This window comes from Zea mays, chromosome 2, assembly GCF_902167145.1.
Source record: "Zea mays cultivar B73 chromosome 2, Zm-B73-REFERENCE-NAM-5.0, whole genome shotgun sequence".
Taxonomy (NCBI): domain Eukaryota; kingdom Viridiplantae; phylum Streptophyta; class Magnoliopsida; order Poales; family Poaceae; genus Zea; species Zea mays.
The window spans coordinates 216,400,708-216,423,455 of record NC_050097.1 but is presented as its reverse complement, the minus strand read 5'-3'; the positions used below and the strand labels follow the sequence as shown (position 1 = coordinate 216,423,455).

Sequence of the window (22,748 nt, the reverse complement as noted above, 5' to 3'; positions counted from 1 at the left end):
ACCGAGACTGTTTTCACCTTCCCCTTGGTGGAGCAACGGCGTCAGGACTCAGGAAACACAGGACTGGACTTGTTATGCAGGCCCGGGTCATGACTCATGACACCGCGCTTCTCCCGCGCAGGCGCAGCAGCACGCGTGCTCTGCTCTTGCGCGCGCGCGTCATTACCACTCCGCGCCGTAATTCGCCCGGCCCCGTCACCGTCATCAGGTAGTAGTACCCGTCAATCATGCTACTCGCCGCGCGACGCCATGTGCGGCCGCACGGAACCAGCGCCCCCGCCGGCCCTCCATTGGTACCATGCTGCGCTTTGTACAGCCGGGCAGCCTGTGACCGCATCATTCATCGCTAGTCACGCACGCAGCTGTCGGCTGGATCCAGGACGCCGTCGTACGACGCCCGCTGGCCGGCCCCGGGCGTGGGACCTGTAGGTTTTGCAACAACTTTGCGCATCTACCTGACGTCCTGTTTGGTTCACATGTTTTTTTTTTGACCCATGAGCGGTGGTTCTGCTCTGTTTGACCCATGAGCGCCCAGGCGGCACCGAACAAGAAGCAGGCGCTAGTGGGATGCATTAGTTTTTTTCCCCAATAATTCCCACCCTTTCTCCATAGATAATCAGAGTACTCCTGAACTACATACACCTCCCAAAAGGGCAGCGCTTTCTACTACTACTAGCATGCAGGCAGTAGGTTGTTGTTTCCGAGGTCATGTGAAGGCGTCACGCGAGCACGATGGCGGAGAGGAGGAGCGCGACGAGGGCAGCGCACAGCCCAGCCTCTGGGAGGAGGAGCAAGCCCCCCGCCGCCGCCGCCGCTGTGTCCATGCCTGCTGGTCCTAGGCCGCCGAACCCGGTACCCGTAGTGCCTGCAGTCCCCATGCCGGTAGTGCCGGCTGTGCCTGCGCCTGTCCCGGCGGGCGTCAAGGTCCCTGGGCCTCCCGCTCCTCCCATTGTGCCGCCGGTGGTCGGGGTCACGGTTCCCGCGGCGCTGTGTAAACAAGGCAGTGCTGTTAGTGTTGTGGCTGGTAATACTGATACACGACACACATGCTGAATGTTCCGCGATTCTTAAGTACAAAAAATCCGCCGAACAAACTGCATCCCGGCCCAAAGATCTGGTGGCGCAACATGATGCTCAACTTCCTTGGGGGTGTACCAGTTCCCAAAGCGCGCAGGTTTGAAACATGAACTACATGGATCATGGTGCACAGTTAATTTAAGCTCGCCACGTACCTTGCACTGGTGGTGGGGTAAGAGCAGCCCGAAGAGCCTGAAAGTTTGGAACACAAAGGTCATATAAGGTACTACAGGTAGGACTCTGAATGGGTGGTAAAAATGGACAGTGTCACAAGACTGAAGAGCATGGAAGCAGCAGAACACAGACACCACACACCATAGAAGACATTGGAATCTGGCTTTGGAGTTTGGAGTCATAAAACAAAACAAAAGACCGCGTTACAGTTTACTTTCCCTTTTGGAAAAATCGGGGGGAAAATTGGACGCACTTTGATGCCAATGTCTGCCCAGTAGACACTATGATAGGGTTTTACTTTTAGGGTCGAGAATAATAAAGCATATATACCGCAAACAGCTTTGCACTTTGCAAATCTTATTTTACAGTTATTCGCTCAGAAAGTTGGTGTTTTTTTTCTTCTTCTTCCTATTATTAGTTATTAGGCGAGGCTACAGTGCTACACCGATAGCCAAAATTAATTACCCTGTACAGAACCCGATTCCTTGAAGCTTAACAATGCTACACGGCATGCATGATCGTTCGTTGGTTCCACTTACTCGGGTCGCTGGTGGTGAGGGTGGCGGTGCCGGCGAAGTCGCAGGTGGCGCCCTTGGCCTTGTTGTTCTGGTAGTAGCTGTTGGCGGCCCAGGAGCAGTGCGCCGGGACGGTGTTGGGGTTGTAGCACGCCCCGGTCTCATGGATGGAGTTGCAGTCCGCCCCGGAGCCGCACGCGTAGTCGATGGTCTTCTGCAGCGCGGCCTGCGACGCGTCCTGCCTGCACACGCACCATTCTGCACCGAGAGAGAGAGAGATCTGGTCATCAGAGCTTATTTACAAGGGTCGCTACAGGAGAGGTTGATGGAAACCCTTTTTACGTTCCAGAAACGAGCTTTGAAGCACAGCAGGTAAAAAAAAAAACGGGCGCAGAAACACAGAGAGCAGGAGTAGGAGTGGCGATTCGGCAGAAGGATGAACAAGAAAGCCCGCAAACAATTATGGCAGTCCAAAATGGCAGAGGAGAAGGTTAGAAAAAAAGAAGAGGGCTCACGTGCTGCGGCGAGGGTAGAGGAGAGGAGGAGAAGAAGCACCGTCACCAGCAGCGCCTCCATGGCCTGCCGCTGCCACCCACCAAGGTCTCTTCTCCCGTGTCCCAGTCACCAGGACGCGCCTGCCAGCACGCGAGAGATCTCCGCACGGAGAGGAGCAGTGCGGTCGGACTCGCCGTCGCCGGTGGAGAGAGAATGAGGCAGAGAGATTCGGAGGCGATTGGGGGGGGGGGGGGGGGGGGGGGGGGTGAATGAGGGAGGGTGTGTGTGCAGTGCAGGGGCTGGCGGTCACTCCTGGACTGTCTGGAGGACAAGCAGAGCGGCTGGCTGGCTGGCACAGTGGCACTGCCGGTATGCGGAGTGCGTGCACTGTGCACTGGGTGTAGGACGAGTATCCGCCGGCACGGGCGCCTACGACTGCTACTCGCATCGGCGACGGTTAGACCTCGCACACCTGACACCACCACCACCTCTGCTTTTGCAGGTTCCCGTTCGCCGCCCTACGTTCTCCCCGCCACGCCGGTACGCCACCGCAGCAGAACCAGAACACGCCAACATGTTTCGTGTGGAATTCGCCCTCCGCTTTGTGCGCCCAACTTTGCAAAAAAGCATCTGGTTCTTGCTGCCGCTTTCTCTCGAGGAAGGAATTGAAGCAGGGTAACGGAAGCGGCATAAAGTGAAGTCTTGCTGTCCGCATTGCATTCATTCTCTGGGCGATGGTGGCGACACAGAACCTGCGCTGTTGTTGTATGGGGACGGTCAGTTTTTTTCAGTCGTCAGGTTTACAGCGGACTGCTAAATGCCCGCACAGTCGTTTTAGCAAAACCCGTCTAAAATCAAACTAAATATAGGATATGTCGAGTCTATCATTTTTTAATCCTAAATCCTATAGACTCCTCTATCTTTCTCTCAGCACCTAATATGTCTACGATACTAGGATTATTCTCAAGGCGCGGGGGCCATATATGCCTGGCACAGGATCAATTTGAGATTTGCAGTATAATAATCCTCTCTTGAGCGCGGATTGTCCGCTGCTGGAGGAGGTAGTTTTGAATTTGCAGAGCAGAAAATAACCCAATGTGTGTAGTAAACTCCCATTTATTACTAGTTACTACGGCGAAAAGTCAGCAACGAACTTTTTTCCCCAGTACTGTCTGCCGTGGTGGCAGAAGCAAACGGTCGCATCATCAGTCAGCAGAGTAGTATGCGGTCGCCGAGGATTTCAGTACGACTCATTATTTTCGGGAGGTGTGTACCCAGCACATTCCTACTTGCAGTCATGCTTGGAGGCTGGGCGAGGCATTAAAACCAGCTACTCTAACTGATATAGTTATAATTTATAAAGATAAAATACTTTAAAAATAATATAATTGATATAAATTAAAGACAAACAAGCAAATTTGCTTTCGATCTTTGGATCTTGCTCCAACACCTTGCTCGCAGTGGGACGGCCAATACACACCCAACCAAGTTTTAAACTAGAAATGACATGGGATATGATACATAATAGACACACAAAGCCACATTTATATCCACTAGAGAAAAAATATCCTATATCTGTACCCACTACGGTTAGCGGGTACCCATACCCACTAATATTACAATAGATATGATCATTTGAATTGCAAAAGTAAATACCAAATACAAAATGTTGAAATCACATACCTCATCCATATTGAAAGATGCTAAAAAACATATTATCTTTGTGCCAGCATGACAAAATTATCGAACCCAACATAATTTTATTACAAGATCAACAACGGTCAACATTAAACGACAACATCGTACAAGCTCATGCATGAGATACACTACACCAAACTCATACACTTCCTACGGTTTTTAACTTTCTACAGCTTTTATAACAAACCGTAGGAAATAAATAACTTCTGAGAGGCAACTGTTAGCTCTAGGAAATAAACATAACTTCCTACGGTATTTTATAAAAGTTGTCGGAAGTTAAAAAACCGTAGGAAGTTAGCTAACTTCCTACGACCTCCTCTAGGAAGTTAGGTTTTAGCTGTTGACCAGTCAAACGAAAAGCTAACTTTCTACGGCTGACTCTAGGAAGTTAGCTGTCCAGCTAACTTTCTACGACCTCCTTTAGGAAGTTAGGTTTCAGCTGTTGACCAGTCAAACGAAAAGCTAACTTCCTACGGCCTCCTGTAGGAAGTTAGGTTTCAGCTGTTGACCAGTCAAACGAAAAGCTAACTTCCTACGGCTGGCTCTAGAAAGTTAGCTGCCCAGCTAACTTCCTACAACCTCCTCTAGGAAGTTAGGTTTCAGTTGTTGACCAGTCAAACGAAAACCTAACTTCCAACGGTTAGCTCTAGACCCAGCTAACTTCCTACGATCTCCTCTAGGAAGTTAGGTTTCAGCTGTTGACCAGTCAAACGAAAAGCTAACTTCCTACGGCCGGCTCTAGGAAGTTACTTAACTTCCTACGGCCTCCTCTAGGAAGTTAGATTTCAGCTTTTGACCAGTCAAACGAAAAGCTAACTTCCTACGGCCGGCTCTAGGAAGTTACTTAACTTCATAGAGTAATTGTACAAACTCTAGAAAGTTACGTAACTTCCTACGACTTTACTCTAGGAAGTTATTTTTTTATTTTAAACCTCTCCTCATCTCTTCTCTCACCTTTCTCAACCCCGTCTCTCACCTTCCTACGACCAGTCAAGCGAAGCGAGCCAACCCAGCCATGGAGAAGGCGATCGATCGGCAGCGGGTCCTCCTGGCGCACCTCCTCCCCTCCCCCTCCCCCTCCGCCACCTCCTCGCAGCCTCAGCTTGCGGTGAGCGTCCCGATCTGCTGCTCTGTTCATCCCTCTCACTCTCACGAACTGTATCGGATCCGATCGAATTGGGTTGGCTGATCGATTCCCTGCTGCATCTGTGTGACGGTGCAGGCGTCGTCGTGCGCGGCCGGGGACAGCGCCGCCTACCAGAGGTCCTCCTCCTTCGAGGACGATGTCGTCGTCGTCGCGTAAGCCTCCCTCCCTCTTGCCTCCAACGGCCCCCTCTCTCTCCGATATACTCTTTTCTTCCTTTTCTGTTCCTTTCCTCCTTTTGTGATCCTGCTCGATAACTTTAATTCAGGCATTCTAAATCTTAAGTCTGCTTTTGTGCCAGAATCTTGTGGAGGAGAAAGAGAAAAAAATAAAGGAGCTAAAGGACAATGTTGCTGCTGTCAATTTTACTCCATCCAACAAACTGGGGAAATGCTAATGGCTAAATGTAGAACATTGCAAGAGGAAAATGAAGAGATTGGGGCGATGGCATCAGAAGGAAAAGTAAGCCGTTTTGCAGACTCCTGCTTAACTTTGCAACCATATAAATTTGGATATGCTTTCTGGTTGTTTTTAATATCATCGAAACGGAAAGTGTCCTTGGTCATTTTCTTTTGAGACAACAGACTTCATCAGAAAAGCTAGATCTGCTCTTATTTTTCTGAAGTACCCCCACTTTCATTTTGTAGGATGCTTTATGGTTTGGAGAAGTATTTAAAAGACATTATATTTAGAATTACTACAAAATTAATGTTAAGTTAAAAGGTATGTGAAATATAAATATATTCATACAACTTCACTACACTAAGTATGCATAAAATTTGACTTCCTAAGATGCTAATATGCCCCTGTAAAAGGAGATGAACTTCTAACCATCTCAGTTTTCACCATCTCGCAAGCTCTAGAAACAAGGGCATTTCCATTCCAATACAAAATCTTAGGATTTTGATGGTGGCTGAAAATCTTATGATTTTGAATTTTGGTGCATGTCCTTGCAGGCATGTGTTCTTCCTGCCCCCAGGAGATCTTTTTGTGGCAATTATGCCAGAGTCGTGAATCAAATTTTGCAAGGCCTGACCAATGTGCATGTATTACCCTCCTTCTCCCACTCCTCATTCTGTCAGTTTTATCTGTGTTCTAGATATGCTTATACCTGAATGGTATTTTTTCTTATGTTTTTTCTCAAGTTGTGGCTTAGGTTGCCTCTGGAGAAGTCCGAGCCTATGGATGATGATCTTGATAAAATAAAGAATAACAGTCACACGATATTTTTTTGAAAATTTAGTGTGCCTGGAACATGATATAAAAGTATTTTAGCATTATACACAATGCACATGTTTATGTGTTTTCTTTAGTTACAGAGTGAAATTAGGCTCATGGGAATTATGGAATTCATTCAGATTGCTATGTGACCATAGTAGCCAACTATGTGTGGCACTTGATATTTTTTGTAAGTGTCATACTTGCCCATACCAGTACTTTTGCAGCTATTTATTATTTTAATCTCTAATGCAATAGTATTGGTTGTGACGGAACCTCCCAAGTAATTAGGCCCACCTACAGTTGTCCTTGTCTAACAGACATCAGACACCCTGTAGATGTTCCTAAGTCACTTGACAAGCTCGGTATCATTCCTTACCTTACCAGGAACGTCTCACCCGTCTTGCAGACATTACAGAACATCGGAGATAAAGAAATGCGGAAGCAGTTACATAAACTTACATTTATTTCAAAAGCAAGCTTGAGTTATTTTATTACAGACCAGAGCTAACAGTGAGTGCAGAGTAGTAATATTATACAAACCAAGGGAGGCACAGACTCCTCCCGATAAGCTATAAGCAAAAGATCCTAAGTGGAGGACCGAGTCCTCCCGCACTTCAGTCTTGTTTTTCCTCGTTTGGTACCACCTTAGAGCAAAAGCAACAAAAATTTGTCGCTTCCTCACCTAAAAACAACAAAGGGATAAACCCTGAGTATGAAATACTCAGCAAGTCTTACCCGACTAAGGAAAAGACTCTCAAGGGTATGCTGGATAAATAGGAGTCAAGGAGAGGCTTTAGCAAAAATCAACTTATACTTTTGCAGAAATAGCTTACTAAAGTGAGTCCTTACTTTCAATCTTTTAACGCCATATTAAGTATTAATAGACTCTATTTGCATCTAGTCTAATTTCACATTACATCAAGACAACATCATTTTTATCCATCGTGTTCACTTCCTGACTTACGTTGTAGAAAAGTGACCAAGTCTTCATAACCGCGAAGGTACGGCGATCCGAATCGATTATACTCAGCTGATGATCTCCAATCACACGACATATGTAGCACTTAACCCTTGCATATGTCAACCCGCCACCGGGGTTCTTAAGACCGGATCAGGTTCACGCAAACCGAGAGCACAGATACACCACCGTCCAGCCTCTTGCCATGGAGGGTACACGCTACTCTCGCCACCGCTCCACGCCCATTTCGTGTTATCTTATTCCGGCCTTAGTCTGCCCGAGGCAAGGCTTACCCATGACGAGGCATGTGACCAGTTAAAGGGTCCTCGGTCAGCACGCCTACATACGCGTTAATCCTTAACCAACCTGGGTAGAACATCACCTGTTCCTAACCCAAGTCTCAATTTAAGTATTTCCATCCTTAGGATTGTGTCTGTTCCTTAGGATGAAAGAGCATCATAGGGAACTTTGCAGTAAGATCCCACTATTGCTCCAAATGAAAATATTCTTGCAGGTAGAAGCCATCCTCTCCATGGTTAAATTGAGGACAACCTCTATCCACAAGATCTAAGCAAGGCTAAGCATTTTTGTAAATCATAATTTTGATACTTCCCAGAAGTATCTATAAAGGTATGGATATCAAGGAAAGCAATGCATCAAAGGGTTTCAAGTAACTCCTATGAACCTAATGCACATTTCACTAGACTTAAGTGTGCAAAAAGTATTTAAAAACACAAGGAAAGGGGTTGCATGCACCGGGGCTTGCCTTCGTTCACAGGTGAATCAGGCTCAGATCCACAGATATCAAAGTAGAAATGATTCCCGGCCTGAGACTCCGAAGGTGGTGGTGGTGTCTCCTCTTCAGTTACTTCGATTTCTTCTTCACGTTCTAATCATAACCATACATATGTATAAGGATGGATGCCATGGGATGCTCATGAGGATGCAAAGATAATATAAACTTATTATCTATATCTTGAATACAACTTTCCTTCACGGGATTCCGGGAACTTAGGGTTTCCGGAGTCGGTAAAGGAGTTCATAGGGCAGGGGGGGTGGTTTTGGGGTTTGGTGATCAAACAAGGTCCAAAACAATTCAAACTCTACCCAAGGCTTCTAAATAATGTTTTAAGTTCCCATAAAAAGTTTGGGCATTTTTGGACTTACCAATTATTTTCTAAAAATCCATAACTAATACTTTTAACTACTTTAAATACCTTAAAATTTCTTATTTCCACTAAAAATCATAAAACTATTTTTACTAAATTCTAGGGAAAATAAGAATCCTAGGAAAATTGGTCTCATATTTTTAGGATTTTTCTGTAATTTTCTACAGGTTTTCAAAGTTCTACTGAAAAAGAAAAGGAGAAAAGTTAAACAGTGTTGGGCGAGAAGCAGCCCATACGACCCAATCCTCAGAGAAAACGGGGCGCGCCCGCGCCCGCGCTGGCATTTATGCAGAAAAGTCCTCGGGTTCTCGGCTATCTGGAGATAAGTTCCTTTACTGTTTCGCCGTGTCGCTGACAGATTACAAAATAGCCCTTCGGTTTCTATTCCTTCGCACGGTGAAGTCCTCGATGACGGCAGCGCACGGAGGAGCTCCGGCGAGCTAGCAGGCCGGTCGATTGGGGAAAGGACTGACACCCTTCTTCGGTCGAAACCGAATTCACACCCCAACCATCGATTCCCCTAAGTTAATTGCACATTTGGTGAACTAATATGGTCTGGCCACGGTGAGCGCGCGGATAAACCAAAGATTCATGCGTTCCCAATGGTCAGTGGACCTCTAGTCTAATTGGACGGGTCAGCAAGCATTGTAGGCATGTGGGAATGCTTAAACGAGGGAGAGGGAGGGTTGGACTGACCGGAGTACGGCTGGCCGTAGTGAGCAGTTCCTTGCGGTGGCGGAAAGTGAATTTGGGGCGAACGTGAAATTGGAGAGCTGTGGGAAGTAATCGGAGCTGCGCGTGGGTTCTCTGGACGCACAATTACCTAGCGGCACTGGCCGAGGCTCCAATTTATAGGCAACTTCGACGGTGGCTGGGAATTTTAACGGCGATGTGTGGCGGTCGGAGATAAGGAAGAGGTCTGGCGTCGTGGTTACGTGTCCCCAGCCGTGGCGAGCTCATCGGCGATGATGGGACGGCAGTAGGGAGTCACGGCGGTGCCATGGAAAGGCTCGGACACGCGGCGGGCACAGAGATGGCACGACGGCGGCGAGCGGCTTTATCTACGGCGGTGAGCAAAAGGGAGAGGGGTACCGCGGCGGAATCCACTGAGTCACGGCGACCACCGGTGAGTAACTCCGGCCAAGCTCAGGAGATGGTGCCACGTGCGAGTACTCTTTTCCCGGCGTTATCCATCCTTCACCGTGAACGAATCCGGGCGGCGATCAACGACGGCGAGATAAGCTGTCGTTCTGATCCACCCAAAACACTATACCATGGCACTTTCCTTATTCAGTCGCCTGACAAAGCAAGTTCAGGTCACATTTTCTCTGATTTTCAAATGGCAACACATCCAGTGACCTATAGCAAAGTTGTAGCGCTATACACCATCTACAATTCGACTATAGGGACTGAGCTTATTTGATCACCAGATCATGGTTGAATTCAATACCAAAGATGTCTCTGTTACACTAAGAATCTGAATTTCAGAATAAACCAGCCTGACAGCCAATCTTTAGGCTTAATTATTTCCAATATTTACTTAACAACTCTGCTCACACTCTTAAGCAAAGTTGTGCTCCTATGATGGGGCTATAATTTTGATGTGGTGACCTAGGGCAAAAACCCTATATTTCAAAAGATACAGGGCTCCAAAGTTGAACCAACTAATCTGAATTTCAGACTTAGGCTCTATAGTGCTTAAGAGGGGATTTTTGCAAATAAGCCCAAAACTTAGGGTTTAACTTGCAAATTCACATATTTGTGAACCAAATGACTTAAAATACTTATTTGGCTTGGTTTTTTGCACTTTAGCCCAAAAGTGGACTAATTTTGCACATAAGCCCCTAGGGTTTAGTTTTAGGTTTTTCCAGGGTTCTAATTAGGGTTTCTGGTATCCCAAGGGTATAAAAAGTGATTCAAGTTTATTCTTGGGGTCATTTTATGACTTTTACCCTAAAGCTTTTAGGTTTTCTCAACTTGGGTTAAGTTTTACCCCTTTAACCACTATTTAGGGTTAAGTCCATTAACCAGGGTTTCATTTGCAAAAACATTAAAACAATACAACTTGTTTGAAATTTTTGCCTAGTGAATGCACTCTAGGTGTGTCAAACATATGCAATGCCAATGCTTATGATGTCATGCTCAAGTTTTAGTTACAGTAACACCAGGGGTGTTACATTGGTGTTAACAAAGATTCATTCTTCTATCAGGAGCACTCTGCCATCAATAAACTCATTAGCAAGGTGGTTTGGAGAGCCTATAAGGGTTGCTATTCTGCAAACCGAGGTAATCACACAATTTTTTTGATCTAAAAATTCACGTTTATGTGTCAGCCAATGATAACTCAGGTCACCGCTTGTTGTTTTGCCTCACAGGCTTTTCTTACAAATGCAAAAGGATATCCTTGTTTATCAAAGCACCATCAGAGTCTGCTAACTAGATTTTTTAAACATTCTGTTCAGGTTTGTTATTTTTATTGCCTTTATGCTTACGCTTAGTCAACATTTCTATTTTCATATCTTCAGAGTCAATGATCCAATCATGTTGTATTTGCCATTGATTCTATAGTAAGGCAGACTTAGTGATGGAGGCTCCCACATGGGTGGGGTCTAGGGAAGGGATAAACCAAGGCAAGTTTCCCCCCACAAATGCGGAGAGGCTGCTTTAAACCTGTGACCTGGTGACTGAGTGAGAGAACTCTCACCACTGCATCAGACCTGCCCTTCCCATTGATTCTATAATAAGGATAGATCCAATGTTGGTGGCTCCCACATGATTCTGATCTAGGTAAAGAATAACTGAGGCAAGCCTTACCCCTGCTGACATCTTGTACCGTATAAGTGTTCACAAATATTTTGATTTGATCTATTTTGGGTGATGAAACAGAGTTTGATCAAATTGGAGGGTTGGGAAAGCCTGGTTACTGTAATTTCTAGTGACAAGCGGTGTTGGGACGCCCCTCAAAAGGCAGATGTTTTGGTATGGTGATATTTCTTTCTTGGAAATGGTCATGCTATACATTTCCAACCTGTTAGATTTTAAAAACCCTCTTACAAACCTATATGAATCAGGTCAGTGAATTGCTTGGGTCCTTTGGTGACAATGAACTATCTCCTGAGTGTCTTGATGGTGCTCAGAGATTCTTGAAGCCTGATGGGATTTCCATTCCTTCATCGTAGTGGACCTTTTCTTATACATATATTTTCTTAATTCCTGATGTCAAAAATATGTTAAATAATATCATTTGTTTGAACTAAATGAGGTCTGTGCCGATTGCCTTGATCTACACCCTCTTCTCTCACCTATTTATCCATAACATCTGATTACTGAATCATCCATGCTTAGGCCTTTGCCTCTCAGTTTGTCTATTGCTGCAACAAGTTGGGGCTGGACCGTTCCAAAGTAAATGTAAATGGAGGCGTGATTGCCCTTGGACACCCTCTAGGTGCAACAGGTAATGGAACATCTACTTACCTGCTATATTTTTTTCTGAGCAAAGTCGATTAAACTTGTGATTCTTTGTATGTTCAGGTGCCCGGTGCGTGGCTACTCTTCTAAATGAAATGAAGCGCTGGAGCAGAGACTGCAGATTTGGTGTTGTCACCATGTGTATCGGTTAGTCTTACTTATCAGTTATCACATACTAACGTGTATAGGCAAAGCATGTCAACCCATAGATGTAATTTGATCTTCTGTAGTTGACCATGATGCGTCGTAACAATTGCAGGATCTGGAATGGGGGCAACAACTGTGTTCGAGCTGTGTTCGGCCTGGCTGGAGGTATCTGAAAGGGAAATAGGCTTACACCTTTTCCTATTTGATTTTGGTGGTTGAATTGCCCAACACAAATAATTGAACTAACTAGTTTGCTCTAGATTATAAGTTTTATAGGTGCCAAAGGTTCACAATAAACCAATAAAAAGACCAAGAAAGGGTTCAAACAAAGAGAGCAAAAGACAACCGAAGTGTGCCCTGGTCTGGCGCACCGGACTGTCCGGTGTGCCACCGTACAGTGTCCGGTGCACCACCGGACAGTGTCTGGTGCACCAGGGAACTCAACTCCAAACTGCTCACCTTCGAGAATTCTGGGAGCCTGAGAGCACCTAGAGGGGGGGGTGAATAGGTGTTCCTGTAAAAACCTGAAACTTAAAGCCACAAACTTGATTAAGTGTTAGCACAATGAAATCAAGTGGCTAAAGAGAGCTCTTGTGAACCACAATTGACACAGTGAGAGCAAGCACAGGAGACACAAGGATTTATCCCGTGGTTCGATCAAGTACAATACTTGCCTAGTCCACGTTGTGGCGTCCCAATGGACGAGAGTTGCACTCAACTCCTTTCAAGTGATCCAATGATCAACTTGAATACCACGATGTTCTTCTTTCTTTACTCTTTCCCGTTTGCGAGGAATCTCCACAACTTGGAGCCTCTCGCCCTTACAATGAGATAATCACAAAGAAGCACAAATGTAAGAGTGGGAAGAGCAACACACACAAGCCTCAAAGCACGAGCACAAACACGCACACAAGTCACAACTTGAGCTCTAAGATCACACACGGAGTTCTCAACTCAAGAGGAGCTCAAATTGCTATCACAACGAATCAAATGCGGTAGAGAGATGTCTTGGTGCTAAGAGATGATCAAAGAATGCTTGGTGTACTCCTTCATGCGCCTAGGGGTCCCTTTTATAGCCCCAAGGCAGCTAGGAGCCGTTGAGAGCAATCCAGGAAGGCAATTCATGCCTTCTGTCGACTGGTGCACCGGACAGTCCGGTGCACCACCGGACACTGTCCGGTGCTGATTGCTTTCCTATTCTGGTGTAGCCGACCGTTGAAGATTTGGAGCCGTTGGCGCACCGGACACTGTCCGGTGCACACCGGACAGTCCGGTGCCCCCATCAGACCGTTGGCTCGGCCACGCGTCACGCGCGGATAGTGCGGCCGACCGTTGGCTCGACCGACCATTGGCTCACCGGACAGTCCGGTGCACCACCGGACAGTCCGGTGATTTTGGCCATACGCCGCCGACGAAATCCCGAGAGCAGCCTTTTCACCAGAGCCAGCCTGGTGCACCCAGACTGAACAGCAGTTGGCTGTACACAGCCAACTCTCTTTCCTTTTGTCTTTTCTCTGATTCTAGCACTTAGACAAATATGTTAGTACACAAAAACCAATGTACTAAGTCTAGAATCATACCTTTGTATTGATTTGCACTTTGTCCACCATTTGGCATAGTTTAACACATAACCATTTGTGTTGGACACTTAATCACCAAAATACTTAGAAATGGCCCAAGGGCACATTTCCCTTTCAATCTCCCCCCTTTTGGTGATTTATGCCAACACAACAAAAAGCAACATATAGAAGTGCAACATCAATGCAAATGAGAACAAGAATTTGTTTTGATTCAAATTTGGCATATTTGGATCATTCTTTGCCACCACTTGGTTTGTTTTTACAAATTAAACTCAATTTCCTATCTCTAAGTCAAATTCACTTGTTGATGCATAGAGAAAGGTATTCCAAGAGAAATTGATCAAAGATTCAAAACTCCCCCTTTTTCCTATAATCAAACATTCTCCCCACAAGAGACCAACTTTTGACAAGAAGAGACATAAGAGTATTTTGACAAATCAAAAGCTCTAACTCTACTATTTTCAAAAATCTCAAGTGGTAGCTGATCCATTTCTTGCTTTGGCCTTAATTTCTCCCCCTTTGGCATCAAGCACCAAAACAGAATCATTTTTGGCCCTTAAACCCCATTGCCTCACCAAAATCTTCAAATAAGAATAAAAGGCAATAAGAGTATGGAGATGAACTTGGAGTAAGTTACCCTCTCATCGGAGTGCAGTGGAAGCCTTTCATGGTCCAAGTTCACATTTTCCTTTCAATCCACCTTTGAGACTAAATCAAGTAAACTCAAGCACACAGTTAGTCTCAAAGGGTCAAGTTGTAGCACATCTCCCCTAAATATGTGCATCACTCACACATGGACTTTTGAGGTCCGGGGAGTGCTTGTACAACTTGAACACTATAAATAAACAACAATATGCATAAAGGAACATGATCAAAGGCATAAGGCACATGTATGCTATAGATCAATCCAAGTTCTGCGAATCTAAGACATTTAGTTCACTACGTAGCCCACAAAAGGTCTTCTCATCTAGAGGCTTGGTAAAGATATCAGCTAGCTGGTTTTCGATGCTAACATAAAACACTTCGATATCTCCCTTTTGCTGGTGGTCTCTCAAAAAGTGATCCTAGATGTCTATGTGCTTTGTGCGGCTGTGTTCAACAGGATTATCCGCCATGCGAATAGCACTCTTATTATCACATAGGAGTGGGACTTTGCTCAGATTGTAGCCAAAGTCCCGGAGGGTTTGCCTCATCCAAAGTAGTTGCGCGCAATACTGTCATGCGGCAACATACTCGGCCTCAGCGATGGATAGGGCAACAGAAGTTTGTTTCTTAGAACTCCAAGACACCAGGGACCTTCCTAAGAATTGGCACGTCCCTGATGTACTCTTCCTATCAACCTTACATCCAGCATAATCGGAGTCTGAATATCCAATTAAGTCAAAGGTAGACCCCTTTGGATACCAGATCCCGAAGCAAGGCGTAGCGACTAAATATCTAAGAATTCGCTCCACGACCACTAAGTGTCACTCCCTTGGATCAGATTGAAATCTAGCACACATGCATACACTAAGCATAATATCCGGTCTACTAGCACATAAGTAAAGCAAGGAATCTATCATAGACCAGTATGCTTTTTGATCAACGGACTTACCTCCTTTGTTGAGGTCGACGTGTCCGTCAGTTCCCATTGGAGTCTTTGCGGGCTTGGCGTCCTTCATCCCAAACCGCTTGATCAAGTCTTGCGTGTACTTCGTTTGGGAGATGAAAGTGCCGTCCTTGAGTTGCTTCACTTGGAACCCAAGGAAGTAGTTCAACTCGCCCATCATCGACATTTCAAACTTTTGAGTCATCACCCTGCTAAACTCTTCACAAGACTTTTGGTTAGTAGAACCAAATATTATGTCATCGACATAAATTTGGCACACAAATAAATCGCCATCACACGTCTTAGTGAATAAAGTTGGATCGACTTTCCTAACCTTGAAAGCATTAGCAATTAAAAAGTCTCTAAGGCATTCATACCATGCTCTTGGGGCTTGCTTAAGTCCATAGAGCGCCTTAGAGAGCTTACACACGTGGTCGGGGTACCGTTCATCCTCGAAGCCAGGGGGTTGCTCCACGTACACCTCCTCCTTGATTGGTCCGTTGAGGAAAGCGCTCTTCACATCCATTTGGAACAACCTGAAAGAATGGTGAGCGGCATAGGCTAACAATATGCGAATTGACTCTAGCCTAGCCACAGGAGCAAAAGTCTCCTCAAAGTCCAAACCTGCGACTTGGGCATAACCTTTTGCCACAAGTCGTGCCTTGTTCCTTGTCACCACCCCGTGCTCGTCCTGTTTGTTGCGGAACACCCACTTGGTTCCCACAACGTTTTGCTTGAGACGTGGCACCAGTGTCCAAACTTCATTTCTCTTGAAATTGTTGAGCTCCTCCTGCATGGCCAACACCCAGTCCGGATCTAGCAAGGCCTCTTCTACCCTGAAATGCTCAATAGAAGAGACAAAAGAGTAATGCTCACAAAAATTAACTAATCTAGAGCGAGTAGTTACTCCCTTGCTAATATCACCCAATATCTGGTCGAAGGGATGATTCCTTTGAATCGTCACTCGAACTTGAGTTGGAGGGGCATGTTGTGCTTCTTCCTCCATAACATGATCATCTTGTGCTCCCTCTTGATCACACGCCTCTTCTTGATGAACCTGTTCATCGTCTTGAGTTGGGGGTTGCACCATTGTTGAGGAAGAAGGTTGATCTTGCTCCTTTTGTTCCTATGGCCACACATCTCCAATTGCCATGGTGCGTATTGCGGTCGTTGGAACGTCTTCTTCATCTACATCATCAAGATGAACAACTTGCTCTCTTGGAGAGCCATTAGTCTCATCAAATACAACGTCGCTAGAGACTTCAACCAAACTCGATAATTTGTTGAAGACCCTATACGCCTTTGTATTTGAGTCATAACCTAACAAAAACCCTTCTACAACTTTGGGAGCAAACTTAGAATTTCTACCTTTCTTCACTAGAATATAACATTTGCTCCCAAAAACACGTGAAAGCATCTAGGCCCCTGGTTGGTTTTAGTGATTAATGACAACGTAATATTATATGTGACTAACGTGTGTTTTGCAGAGACAAATGGTAAGTTAGGTCGCATGACAGGTAAAAGTACTACAAGGGTGAAAACAATCCCGGAGATAAGAACTCGAAGCGACGGCTAAAACGACGGAACAAAAGGTGAAGGTCTAAGGAGTCCGAGTGTCAAGGAGATGTGGACACTCGCGATTTAGTTAGGTCTTTTATTCTCTTTTAGCCGTACTATAAAGAGGGGTTGTCGATGAGTAGTTTGACCAAGAGAGTTCTAGTGTAGTGTTGGTGCACAATCACACTCATATACAGTGCTAGGTGTCACTCTAGGACTCACACACAAGTTAGAACGAAAACCGATTTGAAAATCAGCTGAAAAACAAGACTTAGTGTTTCTGGCTTTGGGGCACCGGACTGTCCGGTGTGCACCGGACTGTCCGGTGCACCCTCTGCCAGGTGGGCCAGGCTGGTCCACGGCAGGGACTCTCCCAGTCGCAGAAACCCGAGAGCGCAGCCTTCGGAAATGAATTTTAGCGGCACACCGGACACCGCACCGGACTGTCCGGTGTGCACCGGACAGTGAACTGTTCACTGTCCGGTGCGCCATGAGTCCAACGGCTAGCTGTCAGAACTAGCCGTTGGAAGTGACCGTTGGCGCACCGGTGGCGCACCGTTGGCGCACCGGTGGCGCACCGGACTGTCCGGTGCGCCATCACGCAGCAAGTTTCCTGTAACGGCTAGTTGGTGGGTGAGGGCTATTTATACCCCTTCCACCCACCATATTCAATGTCTTGCACTCCACATTTATTCCAGCACCTTGGTAGAGTATTGCAAGCACCAAATGCCTTGTGAGGAGATTAGAGAATCATAATCCACGTTTGTTCCTCATTAGCGCTAGTGAGAGCCACCTAGAGCACACACCACTTGCATTAGGCTTCTCTTGGTCAAGCGAAAGTCTATGGCTTGTTACTCTTGGTGATCGGCATCACCTAGACGGCTTGGTGGCGTTGGGAGCTCGGTGATCACCGTGAAGATCTTGTTGGTGACCCGACTCAAGTTTGTAAGCGGTCTCGAGGGATCCACCGCGCCGGAGTGGCAAAGGATCATCTCGTAGTGAGCACTTGGTTCTTGAGAGGACCAAGGGGGAGCGATACCCTTGCGCGGGTGCTCCAACGAGGACTAGTGGAGAGTGCCGACTCTTCGATACCTCGGGAAAAATTGGAGGAGTCTTCTAAACTTTGCTTTACATTCCGCACTTAATTCAAGCACTTTACATTGTGTATTTGTTTAGCAAGTATTTGAAGTATTATCTTATCTTTGTTGTATTTCTAGTATTATATTCTTAGTGCTAGTTGTTGGGGTGAAGTTGGGCTCTTGTTTAGCTCTTGCTTAGGTTTTAATTAGTGTTGATTTTTAGAAAAGCCCAATTCACCCCCCCTCTTGGGCATCGTGATCCTTTCAATTGGTATCAGAGCCTTGTTGCTCATAGATTAGCTTAACCGCTAGAGTTACGATGTCCGGTGGGGATGGACCTCCTCCCGTTTTTGATGGTGACGATTTTCCTTATTGGAAAATTCGTATGGAAGCATACTTAGAGGCTATAGACATCGGTGTCTATAAAGCCGCCACACAAGGGTTCCCCGAACCTAGAGACGCCACAAATCTTGTAGGTGATGAGTTCAATTATGAGAAATGGAATGCGAAGGCCAAAAACACCCTTTTTAGAGGCCTTTGCAAAGATGTGTTCAATAGAGTTCGGAATCATAAAAATGCTCATGATTTGTGGATGGACATTTGTGCTCTACACGAAGGAACTAGAAGTGAACGTGAGGAAAGATATCACATAGCTATGCGAAAGTTAAATTCCTTTGAAATGCTTGCTAATGAAAATGCAAACGCTATGTACTCACGACTTAATATTCTTGTAGAGGAAGTCAATGGATTGGGGCTTACTCAAATCTCACAACCGGATGTTGTGAGGAAGATTCTCAGTGTCCTCCCAATAGACAAATATGGACACATTGTCACTGTGCTACATCAAATGGATCTTTCAGTTACCACACCTACACAAATTTTGGGAAAGATCAATGCTCATGAGATGTACATGCACATCAACAAAGAAGAATCATCTTCCAAAAGAAAGGATTTGGCTCTCAAAGCAAATCATGAAAGAAAGGGAAAAGCGAAAATACAAGTTGAGGAAGAATCCTCAAGTGATGATGACCTTGATGCAAACATTGCCTTGATGGTAAGGAAGACCACCAAGATGTTGAAGAAGCTAAATAGAGAAGGCATCAAATTTGATTCAAGAAAGAAGAAGTTCTTTTCCAACAAAAGAAAGCCCATTTCTGAGATGGACTGCTACAACTGTGGTGAGCTTGGTCATCTTGCTCATCAATGCAACAAGCCCAAGAAGAACAAGTTCAAGGGAAAGAAGGAAGATGACAGCGATGATGAAAAGAAGGAAAAGAAATTCTTCAAGAGGAAGGATGGGAAGCAAAAGAGGTTCCACAAGAAGAAGAATGGAAAGGCCTATATTGTTGGCGACTGGCTCACCGACGTCGAATCATCAAGTGGATCTTCTTCAAGTGAAGAAGAGGATGATGAAAAGGTTGCGGCCATCGCCGGGGACTTCTCTTCACCACCACCATCGCTATCATCCACTTCTCACCTATGCCTTATGGCTAGGGGTGAACGAAAGGTGAACTACAAGACCGGTGGGAGCCATTGGGTTATTGACAGTGGATGCACACAACATATGACAGGCAACCCACGGATGTTCACCTCATTAGATGAGAATGTTGATGGTCAAGATAAAATCACATTTGGAGACAACTCAAAAGGAAAAGTGCAAGGACTTGGCAAGGTGGCAATCTCAAATGACTTATCAATTTCAAATGTTCTCTTAGTTGCACCTTTGAGCTTCAATTTATTATCAGTGGGACAACTCTGTGATCTTGGACTTCAATGCTTATTCACTCCATCAGAGGTTATTGTAACAAAAATGGATGATGAATCAATGGTATTCAAGGGATTTAGATACAACAACCTCTACTTAGTGGATTTCACTTCAGAAGATGCAGACTTAAGAACTTGCCTCTTCACCAAAGCTTCTCTTGGATGGCTTTGGCATAGGAGGCTTGCACATGTTGGAATGAGCACACTCAAGAAGGTATTAAAGAAAGATATGGTTAGAGGATTAAAGGATGTGGTGTTTGAAAAAGACAAGCCATGCAGTGCATGTCAAGCTGGAAAGCAAGTTGCTAATACACATCCTACTAAAGCTTTCATGTCAACATCAAGGCCACTGGAACTACTACATATGGATTTATTTGGACCTACAAATTATGTCAGTGCCGGTGGCAACCTCTACTGTCTAGTGATTGTTGATGATTTCTCAAGATACACTTGGGTGTTCTTTCTCCATGACAAATCTGAAGTTGCATCTATATTCAAGAAGTTTGCCAAGAAAGCTCAAAATGAATTTGATTGCAAGATTAAGAAGATTAGAAGTGACAATGGCAAAGAATTTGACAACACCAACATTCATGAGTACTGTGATGAAATTGGGATCAAACATGAAGTATCTGCCACATATACACCTCAACAAAATGGAGTTGTTGAAAGGAAAAATAGGACCTTGATCACTCTTGCAAGAACAATGATTGATGAGTATAACACACCGGAGAGGTTTTGAGCCGAAGCTGTCAACACTGCTTGCTATGCATCAAACAGGCTATTTCCTCACCGGCTACTTGCGAAGACTCCTTATGAATTGCTAAATGGGAAAAAGCCAGACGTCTCTTTCTTCCGGGTGTTTGGGTGCAAATGCTACATCTACAAAAAACGCCATCATCTAGGGAAGTTTCAAAGACGTTGTGATATTGGTTTTCTTTTGGGTTATTCATTAAAGTCCAAAGCATATCGAGTATTCAACCATGCCACTGGCGTGGTAGAAGAAACATATGATGTGGAATTTGATGAGACTAATGGCTCCCAAGGAGCACTTGAAAATCTTGATGATGTAGGTGATGAGCCACTTAGGGAAGCAATGAAGAACATGCCTATTGGAGCTATCAAACCAAAAGAAGATGAAGAAGAGGTGCAAATCATTGACAGGCCTTCTTCATCAAATGTACCACAAGATGATGAAAAAGATGAGAGGCATGCAAATGAAGATACATTTGTCTCTCATGAACAAGCAAGGGTACAAGCCGAAGATGTTGATGCTCCAGGATCTTCTTCCCAAGTGGTTGACAGGAGAAACTCATCACTACTTCAAGCTCATCCTCAAAACCAAATCATCGGGAGTCCTTCACAAGGGGTTATTACTCGATCACATAAACATGCTAATTTTATTGAACATCACTCTTTTGTTTCTTGTGTTGAGCCTACTTGTATAGATGAGGCGCTACAGGATCCGGACTGGGTGAATGCCATGCATGAAGAATATAACAACTTCACCCGTAACGAAGTTTGGACCCTGGAGAAGCCCCCACAAGATGCAAGAATCATTGGAACAAAGTGGGTGTTCAGAAACAAACAAGATGATCAAGGTGTGATTGTAAGAAACAAGGCAAGACTTGTCGCAAAGGGATTTTCTCAAGTTGAAGGCTTAGATTTTGGAGAGACCTTTGCACCGGTTGCTCGACTGGAAGCCATCCGTATCCTACTTGCATATGCATCATGTTATGATATAAAACTTTATCAAATGGATGTAAAAAGTGCATTTTTAAATGGCTTCATAAATGAACTTGTATATGTTGAGCAACCGCCTGGATTTGAAGACCCTAGATATCCTAACCATGCTTACAGGTTGTCCAAGGCGCTTTATGGGCTAAAGCAAGCTCCAAGGGCTTGGTACGAGCGTCTTCGCGATTTCCTCATCGAAAAGGGCTTCAAAATCGGGACCGTCGACACAACTCTCTTCACAAAGAAACATAACGGTGATATTTTCATTTGTCAAGTATATGTTGATGATATAATCTTTGGCTCGACAAATGACTGTCATTGCAAGGAATTTGGTGAGTTGATGTCGAAGGAGTTCGAGATGTCAATGATTGGTGAGCTAACATACTTCCTCGGCTTTCAAGTCAAGCAAATGAAAGATGGTAACTTTCTCTCACAAGAGAAGTATACCAAAGACTTGTTGAAAAGATTCAACATGGAGAAGTGCAAACCAATCAAGACCCCCATGCTTACAAATGGACATCTCGACTTAGATGAGGGAGGTAACCCGGTTAATCAAACTCTCTACCGTTCTATGATTGGTAGTTTATTATACCTTACCGCATCTAGGCCCGATATTATGTTTAGTGTCTGCATGTGTGCTAGATTTCAATCCAATCCTAAGAAAGCTCATCTTCGCGCTGTTAAGAGAATTCTTAGGTATCTCAAGCACACCACAAGCGTTGGTCTGTGGTATCCCAAAGGAGCTACTTTTGATTTAATTGGCTATTCCGATTCGGATTATGCCGGTTGCAAAATTGATAGGAAAAGTACTTCTGGGGGATGCCATCTGCTTGGTAGATCACTAGTTTCATGGACATCCAAAAAGCAAAATAGTGTTGCCTTGTCAACTGCCGAAGCGGAATACATTGCCGCAGGTGCTTGTTGCACACAGATTTTATATATGAAACAAACTCTTCTAGACTATGGCGTAGTTCTAGAAAAGGTACCTCTGTTGTGTGATAATGAGAGTGCTGTTAAAATTGCTAATAATCCTGTACAACACTCTCGCACCAAGCACATTGATATCCGTCATCACTTCCTTAGAGATCATGTTGCTAAAGGAGATATTGTTTTAGAAGGAGTGAGATCGGAAGATCAATTAGCGGATATTTTCACTAAGCCACTTGATAAGACCCGCTTTTGCATATTGAGGAATGAACTAAATATTCTTGATCTCAGAAATTTTATGTGAAATGTCAAATGGTGTTGTCACTTGCATTGCATATTTAAATTCCGTGTATTGCATCTAGGGCTTGTCTAACCTAGTTGAGATAACCGCCAATAAAGCGAGTGAAAAAGCTTAACTCGGGTCAAACTTGACAAGTCTTAGTTTTTAAGCTT

At 44.9% G+C, this 22,748-nt stretch overlaps 1 protein-coding gene and 1 long non-coding RNA gene across 3 annotated transcripts; one reads left to right on the top strand and one right to left on the bottom strand.

Annotated features, from left to right (window-relative positions):
• Nucleotides 1-584: 584 nt before the first annotated feature.
• On the bottom strand, nucleotides 585-2,491 carry LOC100273994 (uncharacterized). The gene is made up of 4 exons (NM_001348899.1): nucleotides 2,282-2,491; nucleotides 1,791-2,024; nucleotides 1,233-1,269; nucleotides 585-987 (listed from the first exon to the last, which is right to left on the bottom strand). Exons 1-4 carry the CDS (start codon nucleotides 2,340-2,342, stop codon nucleotides 720-722), a joined length of 600 nt encoding a protein of 199 aa, NP_001335828.1. The 5' UTR covers nucleotides 2,343-2,491; the 3' UTR covers nucleotides 585-719.
• An 8,840-nt stretch (nucleotides 2,492-11,331) lies between these two features.
• On the top strand, nucleotides 11,332-11,901 carry LOC103647814 (uncharacterized). Of its 2 annotated transcripts, none has more exons than XR_002267721.1 (3): nucleotides 11,332-11,430; nucleotides 11,523-11,626; nucleotides 11,797-11,901. It is a non-coding gene; the product is annotated as an uncharacterized lncRNA (long non-coding RNA). The 2 variants fall into 2 exon arrangements; XR_004856429.1 differs by having other exon boundaries at nucleotides 11,523-11,713.
• The last annotated feature ends 10,847 nt before the right edge of the window (nucleotides 11,902-22,748 follow it).